The sequence below is a fragment of the Epargyreus clarus genome, unplaced genomic scaffold (assembly GCF_041222505.1).
Source record: "Epargyreus clarus isolate Ecla_fem2 unplaced genomic scaffold, WU_Ecla_fem_2.2 ptg000027l, whole genome shotgun sequence".
Taxonomy (NCBI): Eukaryota; Metazoa; Arthropoda; class Insecta; order Lepidoptera; family Hesperiidae; genus Epargyreus; species Epargyreus clarus.
In genome coordinates this window covers 6,925,256-6,952,162 of record NW_027332234.1, presented here as the reverse complement: position 1 = coordinate 6,952,162, position 26,907 = coordinate 6,925,256, and the positions used below count along the sequence as shown (strand labels likewise).

Sequence of the window (26,907 nt, the reverse complement as noted above, 5' to 3'; positions counted from 1 at the left end):
AACATAGAAACACATAGAAACAAGCACAGACGAATAAAGTAAAGAACATAAGATAATAAATATTGATAGAAGAAAGGGATCATAATATCTCATGCAAATGACGACAGGAAGAAGGAAAGTTATGGATTAGAATATAATTTCATAACTTCATTTTTAAACGTATCAAGCGATTTAGCACGACGTATATGTTGTTATGAAATATATAGTCTAAAATGTTATACCAGTAGCAAAGAGGTCATTGATAAAAATACAAAAGAGCTACGTAGGCGTTATAGATTTTGCTCCCAACTACCTATTTTGTCGGGTTGACATTTTTACCTTGAAATATATTAGCATCATTCTCACCTGCAATTTTTCTACCTGAGATTTTATTTTCGGTGGGAGAAATATTGTAAAATTGCGAAGACAACCTATATAAAACAAAACAAACGTTTCTTACTTAATACATTTAATAAATAAATTAAAATTGTTTAACGAAATTTATGACGAATTTCATATTGGAATCAAATGTTATATGCAGTTAATAGATGTCCACAAGCCGTAGTCACTTATCATCAGGTGGTCTGATGCTAGCTTGTAACCTCAGTATTATACCTTCTCTAACATGTATAATTAACCTTACGTTATTCCCAAGGGTCGAGTGTGGTTCACGCTGAAGTACGAGAGCTGTACGGAGCGACTCCAGGTGCACATTATAAAGGCGAAGCATCTCCCGTCACGCACACCCGCCCTGGCTAATGCCTGCGATCCTTACATAAAGTAAGTATTACCATTATATGCTATAAATAAAATAATATTAGGCCATTATGTAATCACTTAAGCTTATGAAGTAGACAAATTATGATGACATTTGATAGAACTTTCAGCGGACAAAGCGTCTACGTAGGTTCCTGTTTGCGTAGGCCGATTGATTGATATTAATATACTGAACTTTATTGTATGCGTCACTTTGTTTATATAAGTATGATATTTATGTAAGTTAAATCTCAAATTTTATAATTATTTAATTTTTATTATTATGAATAAACTCTGTGTACGTAGGTGCCTACCGTTTGGTATTAATATACTGAACTTTATTTTATGAGTCACTTTGTTTATGTAAGTATAATATTAAAAGTTATGTAAGATATAAGAGGTTATTCATTTATAATAGGTTCACAATTATGAATAGGCTCTGTATAAAAAATCGCGATGTAAATAACTGATGGACCTGTAGTTTGTTAAATGGCCATACTAAATCCGATTACGACATATCACAATTTGTATATCTCTATGGCGACTAAAATTAAGACAAGTAATTTAAACAAAAGCAGTTTTCCTACTTGAAGCCGATAACAAACGAGTATCTCACTAAGATTAAGATGGTCGCATTGTATAATTATAGAAATCTAGAAAAAAAATGATCGCCTAGATTTATATTTCATGCCTTGAAATTTAAATTAGATTTGATTGAGTGTCTTTTAGGTGAGTGTTGCTAAAAATCATATCATATTTCACTAGAGAATTACGATTTCAATATTCAACCTTAGGTATAAAAGCGTAATATTTTAAAATAGTAATATAACAAAGGGCTATAAAGAATTTTTGAAGCGTATCTCATTTTCACTTTAGTAATATATTCTTATTTACGCATAAAATATTTTATATTTTAGACAGAGTACTCTAGTAGAGTCCCAATTTCTATAAAATGAGTGGTCCAACAATATACGACGTGTGCCTATTATTTTCATGAGCAAACCACTCCAAACTCTTTGACGCTTTTAGGCATACTGTTATACAGTTTTAACCTAATTAAACGGGGTTGCTAACTAGGGTTGGCAATATTATAATTTGCTATTTTTCTTTTACCCTACTGCGATGGTTAATATTTTTTGGAACAAAGGCTTCTTTGTATGTATATTCTTGCCACGCCCTGCAACCCAAACGGCTTGACGGATTTTAATGAGGGATCGTTGGATGCGTCAGAATTGTGAAAGTGACATTAATTTCCTTTTTAGGGTTCCATACCCAAAGGGTAAAAACGGAACCCTATTACTAAGACTTCGCTGTCTGTCCGTCTGTCACAGGGCCCTATCTCTGGCATTAATAGGTAGACACTTGAAATTTTTACAGAGGATACATAATGACGGCCGCTATAACAACAAATACTAAAAATAAAGTTGAAAATAAATGGAGGATGCCATACAAGAAATCGCTATTTCTCGACTTTTTTCGCTTTATCAATGCGAAAGAATGAAATGAAGCATAATAGGTAGATAGTTCAAATTTTCACAATGTATTTACTTCAGTGGCTGCTATAATAACAAATACTAAAAATAAAAAAAATATATGAAAATTTTGGCGGTACGGAACCCTCGATGTGCGAGTTCGACTCATATTAGTTTTTTTAGTTTTATTGTTATTAAGCAGTTAGTTTTTGTAATAATTACTAGTACTAAGATAAACCATCTTAGTATACATGGAATGTCTAGTATAATTTATAGCCTACATTTTCTTGTTGGTTTTATTGTTTCGGGTTTTAAGTAGTTACCGTTATTTAAAACACGAAATATATTATTAATGTTGTGTTAATTTAACGTACTTTCCGGCCGTAAATTGTTTCATAATTTTTAGACTTTTTATACTAAAACTAGATATTCTTGAAGTTAAGTCTTCATCTTTGTTTCCTTTAAAATATTATATCTAGTAATTCGATGTAAAACTTTACAGCGGTATACTTAACAATTCAGCGGAATTGTTATTTTGGTATTATTAAGCTGTTGAATAAAAATTAATACAATCCATGGAGAGTAGTGTATTAAATAGTCTTTATACTGATAATCGTTTAACCCATTCCGCTTAACACCCCATTTTAACAATTCAGAATCCATTAAAATTCTCGTTTCATCCAGCTATTACAATTGTTGCTATTTCATTGTATATTCACGAATTCTCTTTGTAGTTCAAAATTCTAAATACGAAACAAATAAAATTATTTCAATAGGTACATAATGTGTTACGCGGAGCTCTATCTTTTTTTTTTAAGAAATAGGAGCAACATAATTATTTTGATTGATTTATAACCATACAAAAGACTACTTATTCGTCTATTTGAGTAAGCTTCGTTGTCGTGCAAGTCAGTAAATTTTCTTCGGGAGAACTTATAATGGACTGGCTTATACAATACACTCATTATTCGCTAGATAAACGCACTTTATAATAAAATCAATAACATTAGCAGTCGTGACTTCACATTTGATTTATTTTACTTATTCTATAAGACTCGCATTTAAACCTGGTTTACAAATATAATTGGAAATGTTTAAGGTTGTATAATAAAGGTTTGGTTAACAGTTACATGAAAAATATCCTGATTTTGCGTAATATTAGCATAAAATGGTATAGGAATATGATTCTATTAAAATAGATGCATAATACCCCTGAGAACTTATAAAACGCCTCGTTAAAGTAAGTTTTGCTCATAACACTCTCGTGACATAAACATCAAACATTACCGCTTCATTACCGGGTTTGGGTCTTTCTCAGAATGAAAAGGGCTTAGTGAATAGTCCACAATGGCTGGCTGGGGATTAATCTGCATCGCACTCGTTTGAAAACATTATGGGGAACACTCAGACTTGTAAATTTGCTTAATTCTATGTCGTTGTTCATGCAAATGTTAATTAATTTTAATTTACATAAAACTTCTAAAACTATAGACCGAGTTTTGGGTTGTTGGCGTGAAACTCCAAAATTTGTATAAGTAAGAAATCCTTAAGAATGTTTTGTTTGTCATAGGGGTTAAAGTTTGCATGCTTTTCTCCCTCACATGTGTAAATTAGCCCACTACACTCTCTTCGTGCACCGTGTGCGTGTGGATTACATACAAGTATCTATGAAAAATGAAGTATGAAGATAGGAATAGGATAGGATGTCAGTGACACACATACGGACCAGAATCACACGGGCAGAAACCCGGGCGATAGAAAAATATTACTTCTTGAATCTAATTTAATTATGCAAGTAGTACAGGAACATGCTATCCACCTGATGTTAAATGGATATTGCCACCCATGATGATCACATCTGTAATCAACTTCAGATAGTATTACAGGCCTACTTGAGGCCGCAGCAAATGCATTACTTCCGCTGAAGACTAAGTTTGAATGCATCCAGTTAGTATGTCTCCCTTACCTTTCAAAACGAAACACAACAGCGCTTAACGATACTGTTAATAGGCAGAATTACTAGTATGTGTGGTGGTGGTGCCACCGAAATTAAACCACAAAGGGCTCTATCACCTTCAAAATGGCTTCAAAATGGAAAACGTACAGAAAGAGAAACGTACCGCAATCGACAGCTAGTATTACGGTACATATAACAAAACCCAATTGCAAACCGGCCACGTCGTTTGCATAACAACACATGTGATCAGCATACTGTATTTTAATGAGACATTTCAGGTTAACCAATACGGTTTATCTATTGTTTGAGCGATGACTTACAGATTTTTTTAGGAATAATCATCATTATCAACAACTTTTTACTGGTGGAATCTCCTCCGGAATGAGGACGGCTAAAGACAGTTTACCGCGCTCACCAATTACGAATTGGTAGACTTCACTTGCCTTCTAGAACTTTTTTACCCATTAAATTACATGATAATTTATTGTTTATCACAAACTTTAAAAAATGCGTTGCCATTTTATGATTTGAACTATGTATTAAATTATTGTAATTATTTTTGATGATCACTACGAGTATCTGTCGAGTAGAATAACATACAAGTATACCTAGCGGAAAGGGTAGGTATAATAGACATAATTGTTGGTTTTGATTTATTTAGGTACACGAGTGAATCTTAAAATGTCATGTCCGTCTACAGATACGTTATAACACATTTACATCCTATGGATGTTTATGTCTAGTTCAAAACTGTATCGAAATTCATTGAAACCTATTGAATTGAACACACACCCTCATACCCTCTAGGTGCCTGTACGGGTATACCAGTTTGATACGAGATACGTAACCTGCCAAATATTGACACATCTAACGTACGTGTTTTGTTTATCGTCAGCTAGTCGCGTCCCTCGCTAAAGCGGCACATACGAATATTGTACCTACATATATGACACATTTCAATAGAGTACTCGTATACAGAGTAAGCAGTGATAGTCTAATGTAATGTTTATTGTCCTTAATGTTAGTAATCCGGGGTTGAAATTACAGAAACTTTTAAATTACATTTTAACCCCTTTTTTAACCAGTTAGAGGTAGATTATAATGTCCAATCTTAGTGCGATTCGATCTGATTTTATGGTTCTAGCTTCAGTAGCGTAGGCTTTTCGGTCATTACTTTTTCGTTTTTATCATTACAGGATATTTTTCTACTTAATATTTGGCTTCCAAAGATGTGTTACAGTTAAAGTAAAGCCCTGTAAGCTCTTACATTTATATAGAAAAAATCTGAAAATTCGTATATTCGGACTAAATCTTTCATTTTCCTTATTGCTATCAATTTATGAAACGTAGGTATATAAACGTAACAATTTATTTATTTATTTATGTACAGGTTATATTTGTGGTAGGAACAAAGCGGCTTAAGTCACGGTGTCATGAAATTGGGTCAGATTTACTCAGAGATGTTGTCTGTATAAATATCTTCGTAATAAAGCTCTAATACTGACTGACAAACGGCTTTGAAGGTAGTAGAACTCTTTGTGTTTCAACTTTGGCGTGTACTTTACGTATGTAATATGTAAGAGTTATGAAGGTGGTACAACCCTTTGTGGTTCGACTCCGGTGGCACACCTCACCTATTTCTGACTAATAAGAGTACTTTTAAGCGCTGCTGTGTTTTAATTTGAAGGGTTTGGTAAAGGCGACATACTATTCTAAAGCGTTTCAGCTTAGTCCTCAGGGGTAGCGGCGTATTTGTGGCCAACCGGTAGGAATAGATATTATCTGGCCGTAAACACAGATGTCCAAGAGTGCCACTTACCATCAGGTGGACTGCGTGCTCGTCTGCTACTCCTATTGTATAAAAATATTTATCACGTATTAAAATATTTTTTTTTCTTACCTTCACTGTTAAGATATTTTTGAGTGGCTCAAGCAAAGTAATTAGGTCAATTATTCTGAGAGTGGTATATTTACTTTGAAGAAGAGCTACAAATTGAGAATCATTTCAAAATAAACGCTGACTAAACTTTTAATAAAAACAATATTTGATATCTGTAATTGGAGTAAGTAAATCTAAGTCTGGCTCGTATTATTTCTGCGATAATATACACTCAATTTTGTTACAGACGAGGGAGGTTCGCAGTGTTTTTATTATACAACTTATTCAACATTGTAAAATATACTTATTTTTGTTTTATCTTATACATAAAATTCTCTTCTCTTCTAAATTAAGTTCTCGTGACACAATGTTAGTTACCGTACTCCTCCGAAACGGCTTTGTATGCAAATTCAGTAGGTCTGCGAATCGGCTACTATCTATTTTTCATCCCCTAAGTCATAAGGGTTGTTCACCCTTAACATTTTTTTATTTATATGGCAACACAACGTTGAGAAACTTCTCAATAATAATACTATAGATAGAAAGTTTCGGATCTGGAAAAGGATAAATTAGAGACAACTTATCGATTTTAGACAAATGCGAATACGGGTAAAAATATTTCCGATTATCCGATACTGGTTGTTGCCGTTTATAATAGAGGGGTTCATTTCGAATACAATAATATTCTAAACAAAATTGAAACTTTAATCAAGTACTGAAACACGCTACAAACAATTAATGTGCAATTCAAACTTCTATAGAATTTAGGCGAAAGCACTTAGTATTTTGTAGCGGTTGCAGTCAAGTGATTAAGAGGTAAAGTACAAACTTAACACGTTTGTACTGACTGCTTAGTGAAGTTTCACTAAGTTAAGTTTGACTTAAGTTTCATTCATTACATACCAAAGTTTGTGTATTATCTATGTATTTATTCCTCCAGGTCGTAGTCTAAATTATTATATTTCGTATATATCTATTTGTATAATAGTAAACTATATACTCCTTTCTAAAATTTAACATTTTGAGCGAATCTTTACACGAAACTTGTTGTTACTTTACTCACTTTGAAATTATAAAGCAATTTATTTCTATTTATTTGTATTAAACTTGTATAATATGATAATATCCTAAATTTTGTACCCAGGATCCAACTGATGCCTGATGAAAGGAGAGTTCTGCAAACTAAACAGAGAAAGAAGGCGTGTAACCCGTTCTTTGACGAAACATTTGTATACCAAGTAAGTTTTAGTTCAATAAGTTAATTTGGTTAATTGATTCCGTAGACGTAGGAACAAAATAGATTTCTAAATTGAAATATTTTTATACATAGATAACATAGATAGGATAGAGATTCCTATCCTTTGATTTTGAGTAAGACAAAAATGACAGAAAGAAAGAGTTATCTTACTATATTAAAAATATATATCACATATATAAATAACCAAAAATAAAAAAAATAAAACACCATATTGTTTTTATTTTTAAGAAATCATTGTACTGTACCAATGCGGCTTATTGTTTGTTAAATATAAATTAATTGATAATATTTAGATGGTTACTCAAAACAAAGTCTGAACTTTGTGTACTTCCGATAGGGTTCCCATAAATAAGTTATAAGCCGATTTCGTGCTCCAAAAATTCAACAGATTGCAAATTTCCCGGCCCAACGAAACGTGCTTACATAAATTTAATCCCAATAAACTCAAACAGCTACATTTTGTAAGGTTCCCTCGTTTGTATTTCTAACCAATGGTATTTATAAATTGCGGATTACAACTCACTAAGTACAACAATATAAATAAGCTAACAAGTAAACGTGGAATTAATTTTGAAATTATATAAAAGTTTACGTTATATTTGATTTTTCATTTAATAAGCTTTGTTTAAAAACATACTGCATTAACTATGCGCAAAGTATAATATTTTTTATAATTCTCCTTTTATAACAACTTATACTTAAAATTTAAATATTACTGACTGCAATACAATACAATGCTATGGATAAGTATAGATATCTCACCACTTTGTAATTGAAGAAAACTGACACATGTAAAATGGCTGACTGTTTTCCCATTACGTCTCCGACTGTCATGGTGTGATTGTTAAATTTAACGCCTTTAAAATAGTAACGCGGAACAATGCCGACATGTGCAGTTGAGTGGTGCCAAAACAGCACGAAATCGAAGAAAAATGTAAAAATCGTAAATGCTCTAACAATTATTTATTTAAATATTTTTGAAACACAAAGACTAAAACAAAGTTATACAGCAGAAATTAAAGAGAATAAATCTCTTCCACGCAACATTTGAGCATAAAATATAAAACTCCACGAAAGTATATTTCCCTTTGAAACACTGTAAGACGTGTACGTAAAGATATAAATTTACTAAAACCAGACCCAAACCGGAAGTCCAAAAGAATTCATCACTCACACTTCTGATTGAAGATGAAACCCGTTTGTTTTTGCCACACCGGCATCCTAGTCCCTAGTAACTAGTATCATTTTCCCAGATACCCCCAGGCAAGCTCGAGGGTTTGACCTTAAAGCTGTCAGTGCTGGATGGAGGGCGAGTAGGCCGCAGCAAACAGCTGATCGGTCACGTTATACTGCCGCTCAGCGAGCTGGAAGCCGTCGCGCCTGACGAGGAACCGCAGCTCTATAAACTGGACGTTGAAAAGGTATCTATACTAATATTATAAGGGTATTGTAACATTAAAATAATATAACAGATCACTTTGAGGATAGAATGTGATTTAGCCATATCGCTAAGTAACACAAGTTTTTTTTTTTATGTAAACTGACTCAGGATAATATAAAAGATGTTTTCTCATGACACTACAAGATTTATTCTCCAAATTCTCATAATTTATTGGTCTAATATTGTATGATGGTTCATTGATGGATGCAATTTTCTCCTTACAAATATACCGTTACAGCGGAAAGAAATCGCACCTTTATAACGACAACTCTTATTCACCGATATTTTCATATTTCTATACGTATTGCGGTTCCGCATCCGCACGCAGGAGCGAAAAATGCCCCGTACCCTCTAAGAGAAGTTAAGTAGTTTTAGTTTATTATCCTAAAATTTGTTTATTTTCACTGACTATTGTTTAAATTCCACGGTGTTCTGAAACACGTGATTAACAATAAAATCACTAAAAAAATGTTTATCAGGAAATACAAGAACTTCCATCCGACCTGGGCGAGATTCAAGTTTCGTTGTTATACAATGAAAATCTACACCGGCTCTCGGTTACCGTTCTGGAAGCGCGTGGCATCAAGGTAAGTGATACTTGCTATTATTATTCCAACTGTGATATTCATTTAAAAAAAAAAAAACATCAATTTGAATGCTATTGTTATTTGTTATTGGTGAGACAACGGAGTGCATTGCAGCTTCCGATTTCCCCCATTTATGATAAAATACTGGTAACCAGCATTGGGACTTAAATGAACGTAAACAGAATTTCTTTCTTTCTTTCTTCAAAGAACAGCAGCAGTTATTATTTACTCGCATATATTTGTGCCACTAAGAACTGACATTTGCCCACAAGGTTTAAACTCCAGAAGCTCACTTTGATTTTAATGTAAATAAGAATTAATTACATATTTAACCGTTGAAAGGCCTAATAAACATAAGACTTCGGTACAAAAGTATTGATATAATCCTTTCTCAATTTTAGAAAAAACCAGCGCCCGATACAATAATATTTGAATTTTCTCCATAATTACAATAATAAGAAATAATTTAAACGAAGTAATGAGAAACTTAGAAAATACGTATAATCCAGTCTTTACCTTACGATAAAATTGATACCAACATTCTATCCCAAAGGAACCTTTGACATCTATTAAGAAGCCAATATGCGGCAAACGTTTGGTAAACACAATATAGGTAGTTAAGCTCCAGTTTGTTTGAGCAGACTCTCTAAGGCTCGCTTGAGCTACTACTAGTAGCTTTAACGTTTAATGAGTTAATGCGACTGCCAAAGTAATGGCAGCTATTCCGTCTTTACCTAAGGGGCATGGGGGCCGTGCCCAAGGGCCCTGATCTTCAGGTGTCCAGTAAGTCTCATATATTCACTTCTACGACACACATTTATGGTCAACAATATGGGTTCTAATTGGAAGTATCGATTATACACTAAATCAGTTTTTATTGTACTTTTAAATGTAAAAATAAAAAAAATATGTTTCAATTTATTGTATAATGTACATTTTTTATTTTTTATTGAATTATGACTTTCCCAAGGGGCCCCCAATCCTTGTGTGTCACAGGGCCCCGGCGTTCCTTTAGATGGCCTAGGCTGCAAGACTGCTCGGCAACTATTTAGTAGCTTATACATTTATACAGACGCATCAACAATCAACTGTTGCCAACTTTGTTTTAAGTAATCTGGAACACGTACCGCTTGTTGACCGCTCAACCAAAGAATTAGACGCCCGAGCGCAGGGTCTTAAGCCAGCCAGCTAGCGACTGTACAGAAGATTAAGGGACAGCATATTTTGAGCCACGATTGTTTAAGCGATAATAGCTAATGGGTCGTCAGCCTTAAGGCTCTAATATACGTGCGACAGTCCGCATCAGTGGATATCGCAGACGGTCGCCGATTGTCATGAGCAGTGGTCAGCGATCGTGGCGTTTCCTGTCAACTACCATAAACCTTACCACTTTTAAAATGTGGTAGAACCCTTTGTGGTTCGACTCCGGCGGCACCACCGCCACACCTATTTCTACCTAATAACATCAGTGTTAAGCGCTGTTGTGTTCTGGTTTGAAGGCGTTCCAGCTTAGTCCTCAGCTTAGACGTCAGGTAGGAATATCTAATCCTATCTGCGGTTGATTACAGATGTCCATGGGCGGCAGTAGCCACTTACCATCAGGTGGACTGCATGCTCGTCTGGTACTTTTATATTAAAAAAAAAAAAAACTAGCGCCAAATGACGTTAGCGACTGCTACATTGTTAGGGACTGGTAGTAACAGTCGGTGACGGTCGTCAACGCAGGCTGTCACTATTGTATTAGCTTACTGTCATAGATTAGTAAAGATACTTCGCCGCCTTGAAATTGAATGAAGTCACAAACGGCTTATTTTAGTAAGTTCTTTTTTTTAATTCTTGACAAATAAAAACATTTTTAGAGAAAATTTACGAATAAATAACTAATACTGCGTAATGTACGTAATAAATAAATAATTATTTTAGGGACATTTTAGCACGGGGACGTGGCAAAACTTGTTTCCGCAACTATTTCAATTCTCAAAAGATTACTCACTCCTAACAAGAAAATGTACCCACATTTTCTTGTTAGGAGTGAGTAATCTTTACTAATCTATGCTTACTGTCGGTCATATGTTATCCGCCTAACCATCTCTTAGTATGTGGCCTTTGTAGACAGCAATACTATAGTTTACTATTTCTGGAACATTGTAAATTTACAAAGTCTACCTCCGTATTTTAATTTATTTACCTTTACCGTCTTATCTTTACTTTGTAAATATTTTCCTTTGCGTACGTTAGAGAAACTTAACTTTAATTTTTAACCTCTAACATTCAGAGTTAATTTATTACTTCCACCTATCGTTAGCTCCTATTTTAATTACAAAAGCAAGCAAATTAATTCCTTTTTGTAAAATATACAACGTTTACACTGAAATATAACGGCTATCTATGAGTGAAAATGAGTCTATCGTAGTTCTAGAATATATTTTGTCAACAAATAAATTAGTCACGCAATTCTGCTTTTATGTACCCAACTATCATATTTAATTAAGCTTCACTGAGGATATGCGAGGACCCTCTTACCACTACTGTTACTATAGTAATTGATTACGAGTTAAACGTTTAACTACAGATAGAGATATACATTTATATTGTTGTATTTATTCTAGATTTGGGCGTTTACGTTAGTTAAAAATTCAGTTACAAATTTTGCAATTGATTTAAAACTAGTTAACCTCCGCTGATTGAGCAAAAATTTTACGTTGTTTTGAATGACATGAAAAAATACATAGTGACGTCATCCTAATTCCAATATGGCGGACTCCCCAATATAGCTAATTATGTTCATGCCCCCAGGATATCAAATTGATATTGGGGTATCAAATACAAGTTTCTGGTAAGACAACATAACCAATATACCAAAAACTCTTTTTAAAACCACTTTATTCCTTCTGAAGCTGGATCCGTCATCATCAAAACACGAGATGGTAGCCCGCGTGACTCAAGAGCGGGCCTGTCGCGGTGTCCGGGCGCGCCGGACCACGCCTGTCGAAGTGTCCAAGGAGGGCGCCGCGCACATCGCCGAGTGTTTCCACTTCCGACTGCGCGCTGACGAGCTGCACACCACCAGCGTCACTATCCAGGCGTTGCAGCCCCACTCCGTGTATGCCAAAGGTAAGTCACAAATACTTAAAGGTTACTAGTGGTGCCCGCGGCTTCGCCCGCATTTTAAAGAAATAATATGACATACATTGAACGGAAAATTTATATCTGCATTGGAATGACAGTGGTGCAACTCCCAAACCCTCGTGGGCTCTTGTACAATAACTTTGCTAAAGATCATCACTTGATCAAATGCATAGTTTCCGATTCTATAACTACTTACGAATTAAAAATTAATTAAAAAAACCTTTTCCCACGGACTAAATTGTGAATCTAAACCATTCTCAAGTCCCCTGGAATACACACAACAAATTTCATCAAAATCAGTCCAGTCGTTTAGGAGGAGTTGAGTGACATACACACGCACATAAGAAATATATATATAAAGATTTCACAAGTCATTTGGTCATTAATTTTAGAATTATTTAAAGTTCTCTGATGATATCTCTACACCTATTTCTATTAAGGTAGTATTAAAACTTCTTAGCAACAATCCGCAATATATACCATCATTATATTTGACACAATGCAGTATGTATTATCCGCGCCAAACTGCTAGTCCGCTCTGAAGTTGTTTCGAGCAGGTCAGTAGTTAGGTAGTCATAAAATTTGCTATGGCGATGCGATTAATTTCTATATTCAGAGCGGGCTAGCAGTTTTACGCGGACTATAGCACCCTCCCACCCACAAAGGATGCATGCAGATAAGTGAAATAAAAATATACACTATTTCTATCTAATAACTGTGTTAAGCGCTAATGTTTTTAGTATGAAGTGCAACTTAATCCTTAAGAGAAAGAGTATTTGTAGTCGACACTACAAACGGCCATGGGCGACAATGACCATTTATATAAAAGTCAGGACAGGATTTGATTGAATTCATCAATATTATTTAACAACTCCTGAACAGCAGAGAGTAAGTATGTAGTCACTATGTAGTCGACGTATCATTTTAATATCGGCAGTATTCAGTGATTTCATCAATCTGATACATCATGCATCGTAATTATGTATCTACCGAAGCATTATCGATCGGCGGCATCAACTCCTGCAACCACAAGCTATTATCCGGGTAAACAATATTCAGTATGAAAATCCCGTGTTATAATAAACTTCGTAACGTGAAGCGAGTAAAGCAAAATGCATTATCGCCGCACAATCAACCGACGCAAACATTATCGACCTCGGCACCTGTTCTCTTCTGCCCACAGACTATTATACTGTGCAAACAATATTTTAATGGACTTTTATATTTGGGTATATTTTAAGTAATATAAGCAGTAGAATGAGTATTGACCTGTCATAGTAAGGGTCCAGGGTTGAAAACGGCCACATATCTGTGAATTTCACCCGACTATGTGTTTGAAGTGTACGTACTCGTATGTATGTCTCATTCTTAATGACGCTGCAGTCCTAATTGCTTAACGGATTTTAAAAATAAGATGTATCGTTTAATATGTGTCAATTGTGGCAGTGATTTAAGTTACATTACTTAGTTTTACAGTTATTTTTTACTAAGATGTCGGGATTTTTGTTTTTATAATATTTAGTACCAAATAAACCAAAATACATTATCACCGTTATTATGTATCTACCGAAGCATTATCGATCGGCGGCATCAGCTCCTGCAACCACAAGCTATTATCCCAGGTAAACAATATTCAGTATGAAAATCCCGTGTTATAATAAACTTCGTAGCGTACGAAGCGAGTGAAGCAAAATGCATTATCGCCGCACAATCAACCGACGCAAACATTATCGACCTCGGCATCTGTTCACTCCTGCCCACAGACTATTATACTGTGCAAACAATATTTTAATGGACTTTTATATTTGGGTATATTTTAAGTAATATAAGCAGTAGAATGAGTATTGTCCTGTCATAGTAAGGGTCCAGGGTTCAAAACGGCCACATACATATCTGTGAATTTCACCCGACTATGTGTTTGAAGTGTACGTACTCGTATGTATGTCTCATTCTTAATGACGCTGCAGTCCTAATTGCTTAACGGATCTTAAAAATAAGATGTATCGTTTAATATGTGTCAATTGTCGCAGTGATTTAAGTTACATTACTTAGTTTTACAGTTATTTTTTACTAAGATGTCGGGATTTTTGTTTTTATAATATTTAGTACCAAACAAACCAAAATACATTATCATCGTAATTATGTATCTACCGAAGCAATATCGATCGGCAGCATCAGCTCCTGCAACCACAAGCTATTATCCCGAGCAAACAATATTCAGTATGAAAATCCCGTGTTATAATAAACTTCGTAACGTGAAGCGAGTAAAGCAAAATGCATTATCGCCGCACAATCAACCGACGCAAACATTATCGACCTCGGCATCTGTTCACTCCTGCCCTCAGACTATTATACTGTCCAAACAATATTTTAATGGACTTTTATATTTGTGTATAATTTAAGCAGTAAAGTGAATTTTCGCTTCCCATGTTGAGGTTTCCAGCCACATGCCCGATTGCGGCAATGTTTTCCAAGCGTATGTAATGTCTCATTTTTTGACATGCCACGCAGCCCAAACGACTTGACGGATTTTAACATATGAGATGTCGTTGAATTCGTCTAAATTGCGAGTGACATACGTGACTATGTTACTTCTCTTTCAGTTAATCATATTTAAACAATCAGGTATAAACTAATTACACTCATTACATGAAAACATAATTGGGAAATATATATAGTTCTCTACTTAAAGTAGTCTGAATCTCATTCTAAGAGAAGTTCCTTGTCCAGCAATGGAACAATAACAGACTGATGATAATGAGAGTATTAGTTTTAGGTAATATGATGATGATAATGTTTGACTTTAGTGGCTTACACTGCTTTTATGCAGTATTACAAAAAAATTAAATCTATTATACTCTACATTTTCCATATTTAAAATGTTCTTTGCTCACTATAATAGCTTGTGGGGATCCGATGTGGGTGTGTGCATTAATTTTTAATGGAGATACTCAGACCAAAAAAATAAAGATAACGCTTCGCAGATGTACTGCGAAGATTGCATTTCATTACGAAACAGATTGTATTTCTGAGTAACTGAACGTCATGGTACATTTCGTGATGTTGTAAATCGAATTTCGTATGTGATCTCTTATAATTATTTTACAATGGGGTGTTGTAGGCTATAGTCCACCGCGGTGGCCAAGTGCTGTAGTCTTCACACACCCTTGATTTTTTTTTAATTCATAGGCGTGCCAGTGTATATAATAATTTAAAGCACGTAACTTTGAAAAACTAGAGGTGCATGCCTGGGGGATACTAATTCTTATTTCTAATGAAAATACATAGCTATCATTGTTTTTTAGAATTTTTGTTTTTTAAATCAAATCAAATCTCTTTATTTGTAAATATAGGTCTTACAGGTATTAAAATGGTTACATAAAGTGCGCTTTATTCGACCCTTTCAGGTAGTATTATACTACAATATTTTATTTGAAAGACTCATTCTACCTTTGTTGTCTGAGTAACGACAATACGGGTTAGTGCCTACATCCGTTACAAAAAGGATACTAAATTTTAAACACTTTTTCGTGCGTTTTACATAATATGTACCTACAACGTTCCTCAAACAATATCACGATACGAATACGAATACTACGTCATATTGTTTGTATAAATTATTCTATCTATAAAATAATAATAGGTTGTGGTTAAAGGAACTGATAGCATTGTATATATAGTTTCAGTTAATTATCGCTTCAGACAAGACAAAGGGTATTACTGGAACATAGAGATTATAATATTCTCCTTACGTATATAGTCAAGACTTATTATATAGTCGTCGTCATCTTCTACGGATTATTGTCCCACTGCTGAGCACAGACATCGTCTTAGAGTGAAATTGGTTTAGGACATACTTCACACACCTTTAAGAACTTGTATGAATCCTTTGGCGTGTATTTCTAACGGGAAGTAGTTCTTGCAAATGCAAGGATGAAATCAGCGGAAGGGTTTGGGTGTCGCCTAACTTATATATCAGGCGAGCTTCCTCAGGAATAACAAGCAACGGATATGTGGCCGACGTGTTAGTCCAATACTATCTCGGTTTGATTACATAGTACGTTCATTAGCGGTAGTGGCTACTTCCTATGAAGCTCGTACTACATTTTTATAATAAAGGGGTAGCAAACAAGCATGCAGTCCGTCTGATGATAAGTGACTACTGCCGCCCATGGATATCTGTAATCAACCCCAGATAAAATTATACTTGCACCTCAGGTCGGTTACAAACGCTCCACTACCCCTGAAGATTAAGCTGGAATGTTTCGGAAAAGAATGACTCCTATACTACACCCTTCAAACCAGGACACAGCAGCGCTTAACATTGTTGTTATTAGACAGAAATAGGTATAGCGGTCGTGTAACCACAGTCGAACCACAGAGGCACTCCCACCTTCATACTGCAGGGTTCTTCTAGGTTATAAAAATACCTATAATATCTTTAATAATTAAGTATTTGTATCATCGTTCTTATTTACCATCTTTTAAGCTTACGAAAATCCAAATATTCATGCACCTACGGAAACTTCATTTCACGCTAAAGGATTTGAGCTGTCGAGCATAACATGACCTTTACTCTAAACTCTCAAATACCAAAGTGTAAATTCAGAAACAGCTTCGCTCGTGTCTAGCGGAAGTACAAGCCACGAACGTAGATGTTAGAAATTTACATACGTTCCAAAATTTATGTTGCAAACTAACATCTACACTTGGAATTTCAATATTGTCCTTATATAAATACGCAGAAAAAAGACTCAAGGACCTTATTATTTGATTTTTTTTTTCACAACGATTTTTTTTATTCTTTTTATTCCCAAAATCTTAGTAAGCACAGATGTAACCAGAGTGGGGGATTTTGAGTATCAAAATCACTTAATATAACACAACACCTCCTCCGGTTTACGAGTTCGATCCTCGGTCAGACAGAATCTGGATGATGTATTTGGATATATGCTTTGGGTCTAAGTCTTTGTGTGTTCATGGCATCCATGACACACGCTGTAAGTGTAGAAAACGTATTATATCTTTATCAGTAAAATATGAGGTTCCGAGTGAAAAATATTATATTTTTAAGCTGTCCTGTTTTTGTTAAATAATTCTAGTTTTAGTTATTGCATTGCATTTCATGTGTATTTTCTTTACAGATCGCCTGCTCGGTAAATTCGTGCTAGGATCCTACATGTTTGCTCGAGGACGAGCGCTCCAGCACTGGAACTCTGCTCTCGCGAGCCCCATGGAACAAGTCAAGCAATGGCATCCGCTGACGAACTAATCGACCCTCGCCATACTCACACGTACAACGGATCGAATTAGATATTAGGTAGGACTTGTATTAGCCGGTGGAGATATTTAATCGTGACTCGCATTTGTTACGAGGTTTTCGTATCAAATCCTTGGAATATAGAAAATATGTAGAAGGTGCCAACCAGGTTTTATTTGAAACTATTTTGGCGTCTTTTTATAGCTCGTTTTTCATACAATTTTATCTTAAAAGGTCGCAATTTGCATGGAAGTACACAAGTTAGTACCTTTTTCGTTTATCAACTTTTTGTACTTAAACCTAGCTATAAGGTAGATAGGGTAGGATAATATGTAATCACCGTCGCCTATGGATATTAATAATATTAGAGCGATCGTCAATATATTGCCGGCTTTGAAGGAGAGCGTTTTTGCACCTTTTTTGAAGTGCACCAGGTCAAAGCGCTCGGGGAATACTTCAGGAGGACGTTCATTGCAAACCTGCCACGAATCCAGTTGATGTAGATGGAACTTCATTCTTAAGCGACGTAGGTCAAATAGTTACTCGGAACACTCACCATTGTGAAGCCGGTAAAACTGACAAAGGGTGCCTATTTATTTGTAATTGTCTCATCTTAAAACGGTTATGAAATCAATAACTATGCCTCTACTCGAATGACGCGCTGTCTACATATTTTTATATTCCGAGTTGTTTTCTTGGCACTACGTAATTAAAACAGGTATATTAAGGTATATGAGGACATCTTATATAATGAAAGTAATGAATAAGTAAATAACATAGGACGTATAGTAAGACTTTGTATAGGAAAAATTCGGTATATTATTATGTGCCAAGTCATTATACGCATGAATATCGTGAAAAGACGTACTTCATGTAGATAATTAATTACGTTGCTCTTAAATTGGTGTAATATTGTTAACATATTTTTAACATTATTTTAGTTAACATTATTTTAGTAAGTTTTCAGTTTATAATGAAAATATTTATAATGTCATTGTTATTTAGTAACACTGCTGACTTTTTTTATTTTTATTTTTCTTTGTTTATTTTATTTTGAATGTACTTTTATTTGCCTAATAATATTTTTCCCAAAAAGATTGTATCTTTCAATTCATATATTTAGAAATTATATTATACAATGTTACTCTCAATATGTTTAATTTAATACTAATGTGCGAATAAATATCTCAACCGATTAATATTATATACGTGTAATGTATTTCATAGGCACGTTGCTATAACCAACTATAACTACTGCGTGCACTTCTAACAAAATTTATGTATGTTTTAAAATAAAAATAATTTATGTCTTGTTATTATAGATGAAAATATGAATTTCTGATAACTATCCGAAGTAAGGATTCTTTTTGTGACACTTAAAGTATTTTAGAAAGCAATATAATAAGTGTAATATATTCTTATTCGTGTTTTACCTTCGCATCTTGTCTACAGTACATGCGCTCTTATCCCTAAGGCCTATTAGTGGAGAGACTTAATAAGGGATGTGAAAACAAATATGTTTAACTAAGTATGCTGATAAGACACTACAAAATACTCAGTACTACCATTTACGAGGCATCACAACTTAGTCTTCAGAGTTAAGAACGCATTTGTTGGCGATCTCAGAGGTAGAGTCGAATACAGATGTCGAAGTGGCGTGGTTACTTACTCGTACCATCAGCTGGACTGCATGCTTATTTAATACTTCTATTGAAAAATACTTTTATTATATACATCCTTAGAAATTTGTAATAAATCATAGACTAAATTGGGTGCGTTTTGGTGACCGCAGAACATGGATAATTATAGAAATCGCTCCTGGATTGAGTTGTTTAGCCTCCTAGGGCATCTACTAATTGCAAAACATAAATATTCATTAAATTAATACATTTCTTACTAAAATTATGAAATTATATCGTTGATTTATTTATAAGCTAAATAACAATATTTATCAATACGTAGGTTAAAACATTCATTCACAAATATATCATACTTTATCAACAAAATATTCAATATTTTTGTAAAATATACACCTTAAAATTATGTCATAATAAAGTAATGCATTCTTATAAAATGAACTGGCTTACAACCTTCGTTTAATAATACCTACAATTAGACATATTTTTGGGTACATATCTAATCTAACTATTGTTCTGTATAATAATGATTACATTTTTTCATACAAAAAATTCAGTAACAATTAACATTTTGGAATGCCTCACTCTTAAAGTTTTTTCCCTGCCACGCGGGCTTACGACTGCCCGCGTGTCCCACCCGTGGGCGTTACGCATGCATCTGATCGTTTTATAGCTACTTTTTATTATGTGAGTCACATTCACGGCTCACGCCGGTCTCGAAGTAACCAAAGGGGCGTCTTCTTGCACGCGTGTTTACACCATAACTCTCCTTCCACTCGTACACATATAAATTCACTCCAGGCTCGTCGCAACTGGATTGCATATGTCTCTGAAACGATAGTGTACAGTGTCACGCGTGCAGGTAACACGCATGTGCCGGCTTAGACCCGCGTGGCAGCAAAAAGGTCCTATCGTATCTTTAAACAAATAAACTATTTATTACAAAGAAAATATTTTAAGTAAGTCCGTAACTTTATAAAAAAATATTTGGGAAGTTAAGAAAATATGGTTTATACTTCAGATATTTTAGTTTTGAAATATTAATTTGTATATTTCTACGGTACGGTATTATTGATTAAAATTCACCTTTCATTTAAAGTAGGTTATTTTTCGCTAATGTGAAGTCTTCCATTGATGAAATTGTTTCAAATCTGATTCGGTATGCATTCTATAAATTTAAATTACTTTTAAATTTACTCAAATCGTTTATTTAGATTAGAATAATAAATTATCTAAGTGTATGGTGTGTAAATAACAAAGTACGAGTATTTGTTTTTTTTTTATTAATATTGAATTTACAAGGAAAAGGATGGAGACAGATGTGAAGTTTAATAAATACTTATATCTTAATATGTTTTATCGCTTGAACTAAAAACTATTGTAGATCACATAATAATTATAGTAAGCATTTTCACAGTTTCAATATAATCTTTATTATTATAGTATAATTATCAATCTATTTAATGTAATGTATCATTTACGCAAATATAACCATTAAAATATTGACGTGTATTACTATACTGTATAACTATGTAGTGTATAATTTCGATAATATGCAATCGAAGTCGAAGAATAAAAATGTGTAACGCCAAATTGGTGATATTTATGTGTTTTATTTCAATATCAATCCTTTTCTATATTACAGAAATAATAAAGTATGCAGTCGACCTAAAGGCATGTGGGTACTGCCCACCTGCACGACTGCCTGTAATCATTCCCAGATATGATAATAAATAAATAACGCTTTCTACACTCACAGCCCCACTCTAGGATTCCCTGTATCGTGGGAGCCATGGACACACACATAGACAAATACACAAACACCCAGACCCAGAAACAGACACCTAAATTCATCATTTAGATATCTGTCTGGCCGGGGATCGAACCCGGGACCCACTGCGCGTCAGACCGGTATGTTGACCGCTCCGCCACGCGGGTCGCCATAGGACATAAGATCGACTTAAGATCGACATGTGCTACCTCTGAGGACTAGGCTGGAAAGCCTAGGATAAATTTGACCCTCTTACAATACTCTTCAAACCGGAACACAGCAGCGTTTAACACTGTTGTTATTAGGCAGGAATATGTGAGGCGGTGGTGCCACCCGAGTCGAACTACAAAGGGCTCTATCATCTTGAAAGCTCGATTGATAAACTGCATTCAAGCACGTTATCATCAATTTCTGTATGTTATGTGAACTTAATTCATGCCTGGCCTAAATTCGACCCTATACCTCCATCCAACCTAGGAGGCCGAATTTTCAACCACTAAGATACTACCACAATCACTACTTTTATACTCAAACTAGTATTTTCTATAAACCCAACCAAAAAATGGCCTTATTATAACCTCCTAAGTATGTGTTGGAATAGAAAGAGTATTTTAGATGTTTAATTTGATATTCAAAGCAGTGATAGCCTAGTTGTAAAGAAACTCGGCCTCTCGATCGAGGGGTCCGAGGTTCAAATCGCACGCACCTCTGAATTATCAAAGTTATGTACGTATCAGAAGTTGATTATCACTTGCTTAACGGTGAAGGAAAACATCGTGAGGAAACCTGCATACCTGAGAGATTTATAAAAAAAATATCTCAAAGGTATATGAAGTCTACGAGTACCAATACGCACTTGTCCAGCGCGGTGGACTATGGTCTAATCCTTCTCGTTATGAGAGGAGACCCGTGCCCAGCAGTGGGACGGTAATGGGTTGTTGATGATGAATTTGATATTTAAATACAATAAGGCAGTGTAACTTTGCTTGAAATATTGCATTCTACGGAACATAATATAATAGTAAAATCAAAATTAGAATATTCGTGCTCGCTCGACATTGTTCACAATGAGGAACACATGCTTGTATAATACTAAATCATAATAAGATATTCTGTTTCTTAGGCTGAGATGGAATTATCATCATCAATCTACTTTTGATCCGACAAGTATTTGAGTTTGGAGTGTTGTAGAGTGTTCAGAATTTCTTTCGGAATTTACTACAGCACTCTGAGGCATGTAGTTTCTCCTATAGACAAACCCATGAATTATGAATCTAACATGGATTATCTAATACACGTCATTAGGTTACATATTTTGAAGGAGTTAGAACCATTCGTTGTTAAACTCTGAAGGCACTGTGCAACAATTTTATTAGTTAAAAAAACACTCGTTTTTAATACGCTTTGTCACGTTTATTTAATAAGATAGTTATTTATGGATAAAGACACAAAAGTAACACACCTACTCCATCACCCAAATCGAACCCAAGACCCCTGGTTAAGCCGAATCATTAAACACAAGATCAACTTGCCAATGTTAAGAGCCTGAAAGTTACGATTCAATCTGTTCAAAAAGTTTGTTCATAATCAACATCACACTGGGTTTACTAGCGGATCGATCTCTATGATGCCTCCCGCCAGCCAATTTATTACGGTAACATGAATAACTCGATCATGAAGCCATATTTTATACGAGATTAAACCATTTTTTACGGCTCGACAGTTTGCGAAGTGCTAGATGACGATCATAAAATCACAATCTGATATACGAAGACACTTATTTACTGAAATCTTTGTGTAAATTGTTGAATAACATTATCCATATTGCGTGTCACGATTGTATGATTGTAAGAGATGTAAAAAATAAAATATCAATCAAAATATTGAAAATTGTGGGTTTAGTGGTCATATTGAACTTTAGTGACGAACATTAATAAATTACGACAATAGTAGCACTAATAAAAATAGATCGAAAAATTATGACGACGACGACAATAACAACAATGAATAAAAATCTTTTAGAAAACTGGACTGATAAATATTACAAGAAAGAAATTAGTTCTACGTAGCAATGTAGCTTTGTATCTGTAGTTCCGGGACTAGAATAGGGCTACGGTAGTCCCTGCCTGTCGTAAGAGGCAACTAAAAGGGGGTTTCTGGGATGGCAGGCGGCAAGAGTGGGAGCTCGAACCGTCCGGTAAGCGATCCCGGGAAGGACGACGGTATGTGTGGTCGCATAGCGTCGTGAACACCAGATAGTGCGAGAGGAGTAAAAAGCTACCACAGGGCAGAGCCCAATCGGTTGATGAGTTCTCCATCAAGCGCTGAGGACGCCCACAGAGGGGGGGGGGGGGGGGGGGGGTTAGTGCGGTAAAAATCCCACATAACCCGGCGTTGCTTCTACTTTTCTACTTCGTCGTGTAACTTTAAACTTTTGAAGGTTCCCCCTCGTAAAGAAAAGGTAGAAATGTAGCCAAGAACTTCTTGAGAATTTATATTTATATACATTTATAAATCTTACAAATAATAATCTTAACAGAATGAAATCTTATAAGTTAAGTTTTACTAAGTCAAAATCAAATCTTAAACATACATTTTACATAAGGACATTAATTTCGTAAATTCTTTCAATAAATTTTTTATCAAAATCGGCCTCGTAACTCCTTTCAGCATTTTTCGTTAATCCTAATAGTTTCGGATTTGGCCCTGAAGGCCCGTTTGAAAAATTCACCCTGTATATGAACCAAAGCCTATGTGTGAAAAATCATGCAATTTCTTAAAAAAAATACCAACTGAACAGTATAGTATCTATCAGTATAGTATCCGTATCTTCTTCTTCTTTTTGTCAAAATCGGGCAATTAATATAACAATATACGACGACCCTACAGAATCAGAAAAATAAACTTTATTTACTTAAAGAACATTTTTGCGTTTGCCCGTTTTTAAATAAATAATGAATGAATGTAAATAGCTGGCAGACAAATGAAGCCCATGTTAAGCGATAACTAGATAAAAATGATTTCCTGATTATAAGATGTTTTGGGAGCAATTTTAATAATAATTTAGCAATTTGAATGGCATTACCATTTTGATGAGTCGGTAATGAGGATGCAGATTGACTACAGGCCGATATAAATAGCGCGTAACGCTCCCTTCAACACATTGAATCGCCAACTGTAAACCAGTCAACTGCTGCTGTATTAGAAATGATGATGAAAATGATTCCATTTCTACTCATGATGACGTGCTATTTTCTTCAGTAAGTAACATTTTTGTATTATTTTAATAAAACTAACTTTGTTCCTATACGTGGCTTTTCCAATTTAGCTCTGCATTAATGGGTCAAAAACAACACTTAAATCCCAGATACGATTAGAATCCTAAGGACACAAACGTAACGTAACGTTAACGTCGGTCACAGAAGCGTTGGTAGAAGGTTTCATTTAGAATGATTTCGCTAAATATGTAAAGAAGACCATATTACACCCTTCAAACTAGAGCACAGCAGCACTTGTTGTTATCAGGCAGAAACCTTATTTTATTTGATATTGCTTAAACATAGATGTCCATGGGCTATACACATGCTATTCTATATTATAAATAATATCTTAATTTTCGATTTCTCCAGGTCAAACGCCGTATACGGTCAGTGCAGTGACACATTTCGGCAACAAAAGTATTGTTGTGATAATTGTGGATGCCCAGATGAACTATCAGATATCAGGCTTCCCACAAGCGACACTGATAAACGAAACATTAATGATAATAATATAGTAGTTGACCCGCCATATTCGTTTAAGGTATTTCAATAATAACTATATTCTTGTTGGTTGAATTAGGGTTCGGATTTCAGACTTATTTTTTCGAAATACGCGTTTTTTAAATCTTTAACGTGGAATGAAAACAACGAAATAAGGTTAAGACTTGGCCATAGTTGTCACTGTATTGCTACTGTGTTCCCATTTAAGTTCCTTTCTTTTTAGACTTGGTTTTAAATAATATGTTTTTGTATAACTATTTGTAGATACATATAAAATCAGATTTCCAGTAAACATCCTATCCATTGTTCCTTATATCTGAACTGTTTATTATATTAGAATATAGAAATAAATTAATCTTCTCACAAAGCAAAAAAGTTTAGACAATTACAAATACATATTGGTTACAAAAAATTACAAAGACATGTTGGTAGGTTCCTAAAATGCATATAAGAAGTATATTTTTATATTCCTTAAATCTAAAAAGGCTTTGTCTGAGATTCGAATCCTGAAGCTTTATCTTCAGAGGAATGACTGCTTCACGTCATCATATTGTGGAATGAATACCTAATTATATCCATTGTATTCCAGCTTATTTCACCGATGAAAAACGCAATAAGAACAGAAAGAAAATACCATATACCCTACTCATATTTTTATAACGCGATCTTGAAAAATATCAACACATCATCGTAAATTTGTGTGGTCAGCGCCCAGTTTATTGACTATGATTTGGTTACGACAATTATATACCTACTTAAATCAATTTTAATATTCGTTTCATAAAAATGTAAATACATACTCTATAAATTAATAAAGTAATAAAATTAATGAGCAATTGTACATTGTTTCATTTTTTTCAAATGTTTATATTTATAAATACACGCATGTATGTATATTATTTATACTAAGCTCGCGGGCGCAAAATAGCTGTTTTATTTGAAAACTAATGAGATCGCAGTTCTATGCGGTTACGTTGCCGTTGCGGTTACGGACGCGCCTCGAACTCGACGGAGCATGGTCGCTAGTCGAATACAAGGAGAGCGCTTATGGTTTGACTCCGGCGGCACCACTGCCACACCTATTTCTGCCTAACACCAGCAGTATTAAGTGCTGCTGTGCATACTTTACATAGAGACACACTTTTCCGAGAGGTTCCAGCTAAGTTCTCAGTAGCGGTGCATCTGGGGACGACCTCTGCTTGCACAGGCCTATTAATGTAATCCTATCTAGAGTTGATTAAAAAAAACTCCATTTAGGTATATTGACATGCAGAATAAAAACTAACTACATTACTTAGTAGCGTAAATGAGAGTCTCTATACGAACCGGTGGGTGAAATTGGTTCGTGTGGGTGGCAGGATGAGACGACAAGGCTGTACTATTGTTAAACATTACATTGTATTCTATAATATATTGAGGGCAAATTACTAAGCATTCTTGAAATTTGTAACATAGATTAATTTGTCCTACTCCCAATACCTATATAAAACTATTTCAACTAAACTATATAAACCTATTTTAACTAAATAAGATTATAGGACATCCATTACACGATGATAGTCTATTGGTATGATTTTTGACTTCTTACAGGACTCCTTACGGGTCCAGTATTCCAGATATAAACCACTTTCTTTTAAATGATATATGAGTATTTAACAATGATAGTCTCGTGACAAGCAGCTTTAATAGAGGTCTAAATCTCAAGCACTTACCTCTGATTTTTCAAAGTTATGTGCATAAAACCCTTTAGAATCACTAACCGTCTATTTAATTAATTAGATAAATAAAAATGATACTAAAATTAAAACCTACCCATACTACTAGACCCTATTTATAATATGGTATCGTACAAATTGCCATTACATTTATCTGCGAAACGTTTTTGCGCTAAATAATCTGCTCTCAATGCCGATAGCATCTCAATTCGCGTCTTAGGATTTTACGCTTTGGTAATTTATATGAAAATGTGTAATAAATTGACAATATTGAAGTTTATTCATTGAGGCATTAAGTTATAAGT

General features: G+C 34.5%; 1 protein-coding gene across 2 annotated transcripts in view; it reads left to right on the top strand.

Moving 5' to 3' along the window:
- Window positions 1-17,923, top strand: part of LOC140753985 (synaptotagmin-15) — a 111,337-nt gene extending 93,414 nt beyond the window's left edge. For both annotated transcript variants that reach the window (XM_073088880.1, XM_073088879.1), the window contains exons 7-12: window positions 635-759; window positions 7,188-7,281; window positions 8,555-8,722; window positions 9,222-9,329; window positions 12,227-12,443; window positions 17,603-17,923. In XM_073088880.1, the coding sequence (XP_072944981.1) occupies window positions 635-759; window positions 7,188-7,281; window positions 8,555-8,722; window positions 9,222-9,329; window positions 12,227-12,443; window positions 17,603-17,730 (840 nt within the window). In that variant the 3' untranslated portion in view covers window positions 17,731-17,923. The remainder of the gene's footprint in view (window positions 1-634; window positions 760-7,187; window positions 7,282-8,554; window positions 8,723-9,221; window positions 9,330-12,226; window positions 12,444-17,602) is intronic.
- Window positions 17,924-26,907: the final 8,984 nt, after the last annotated feature.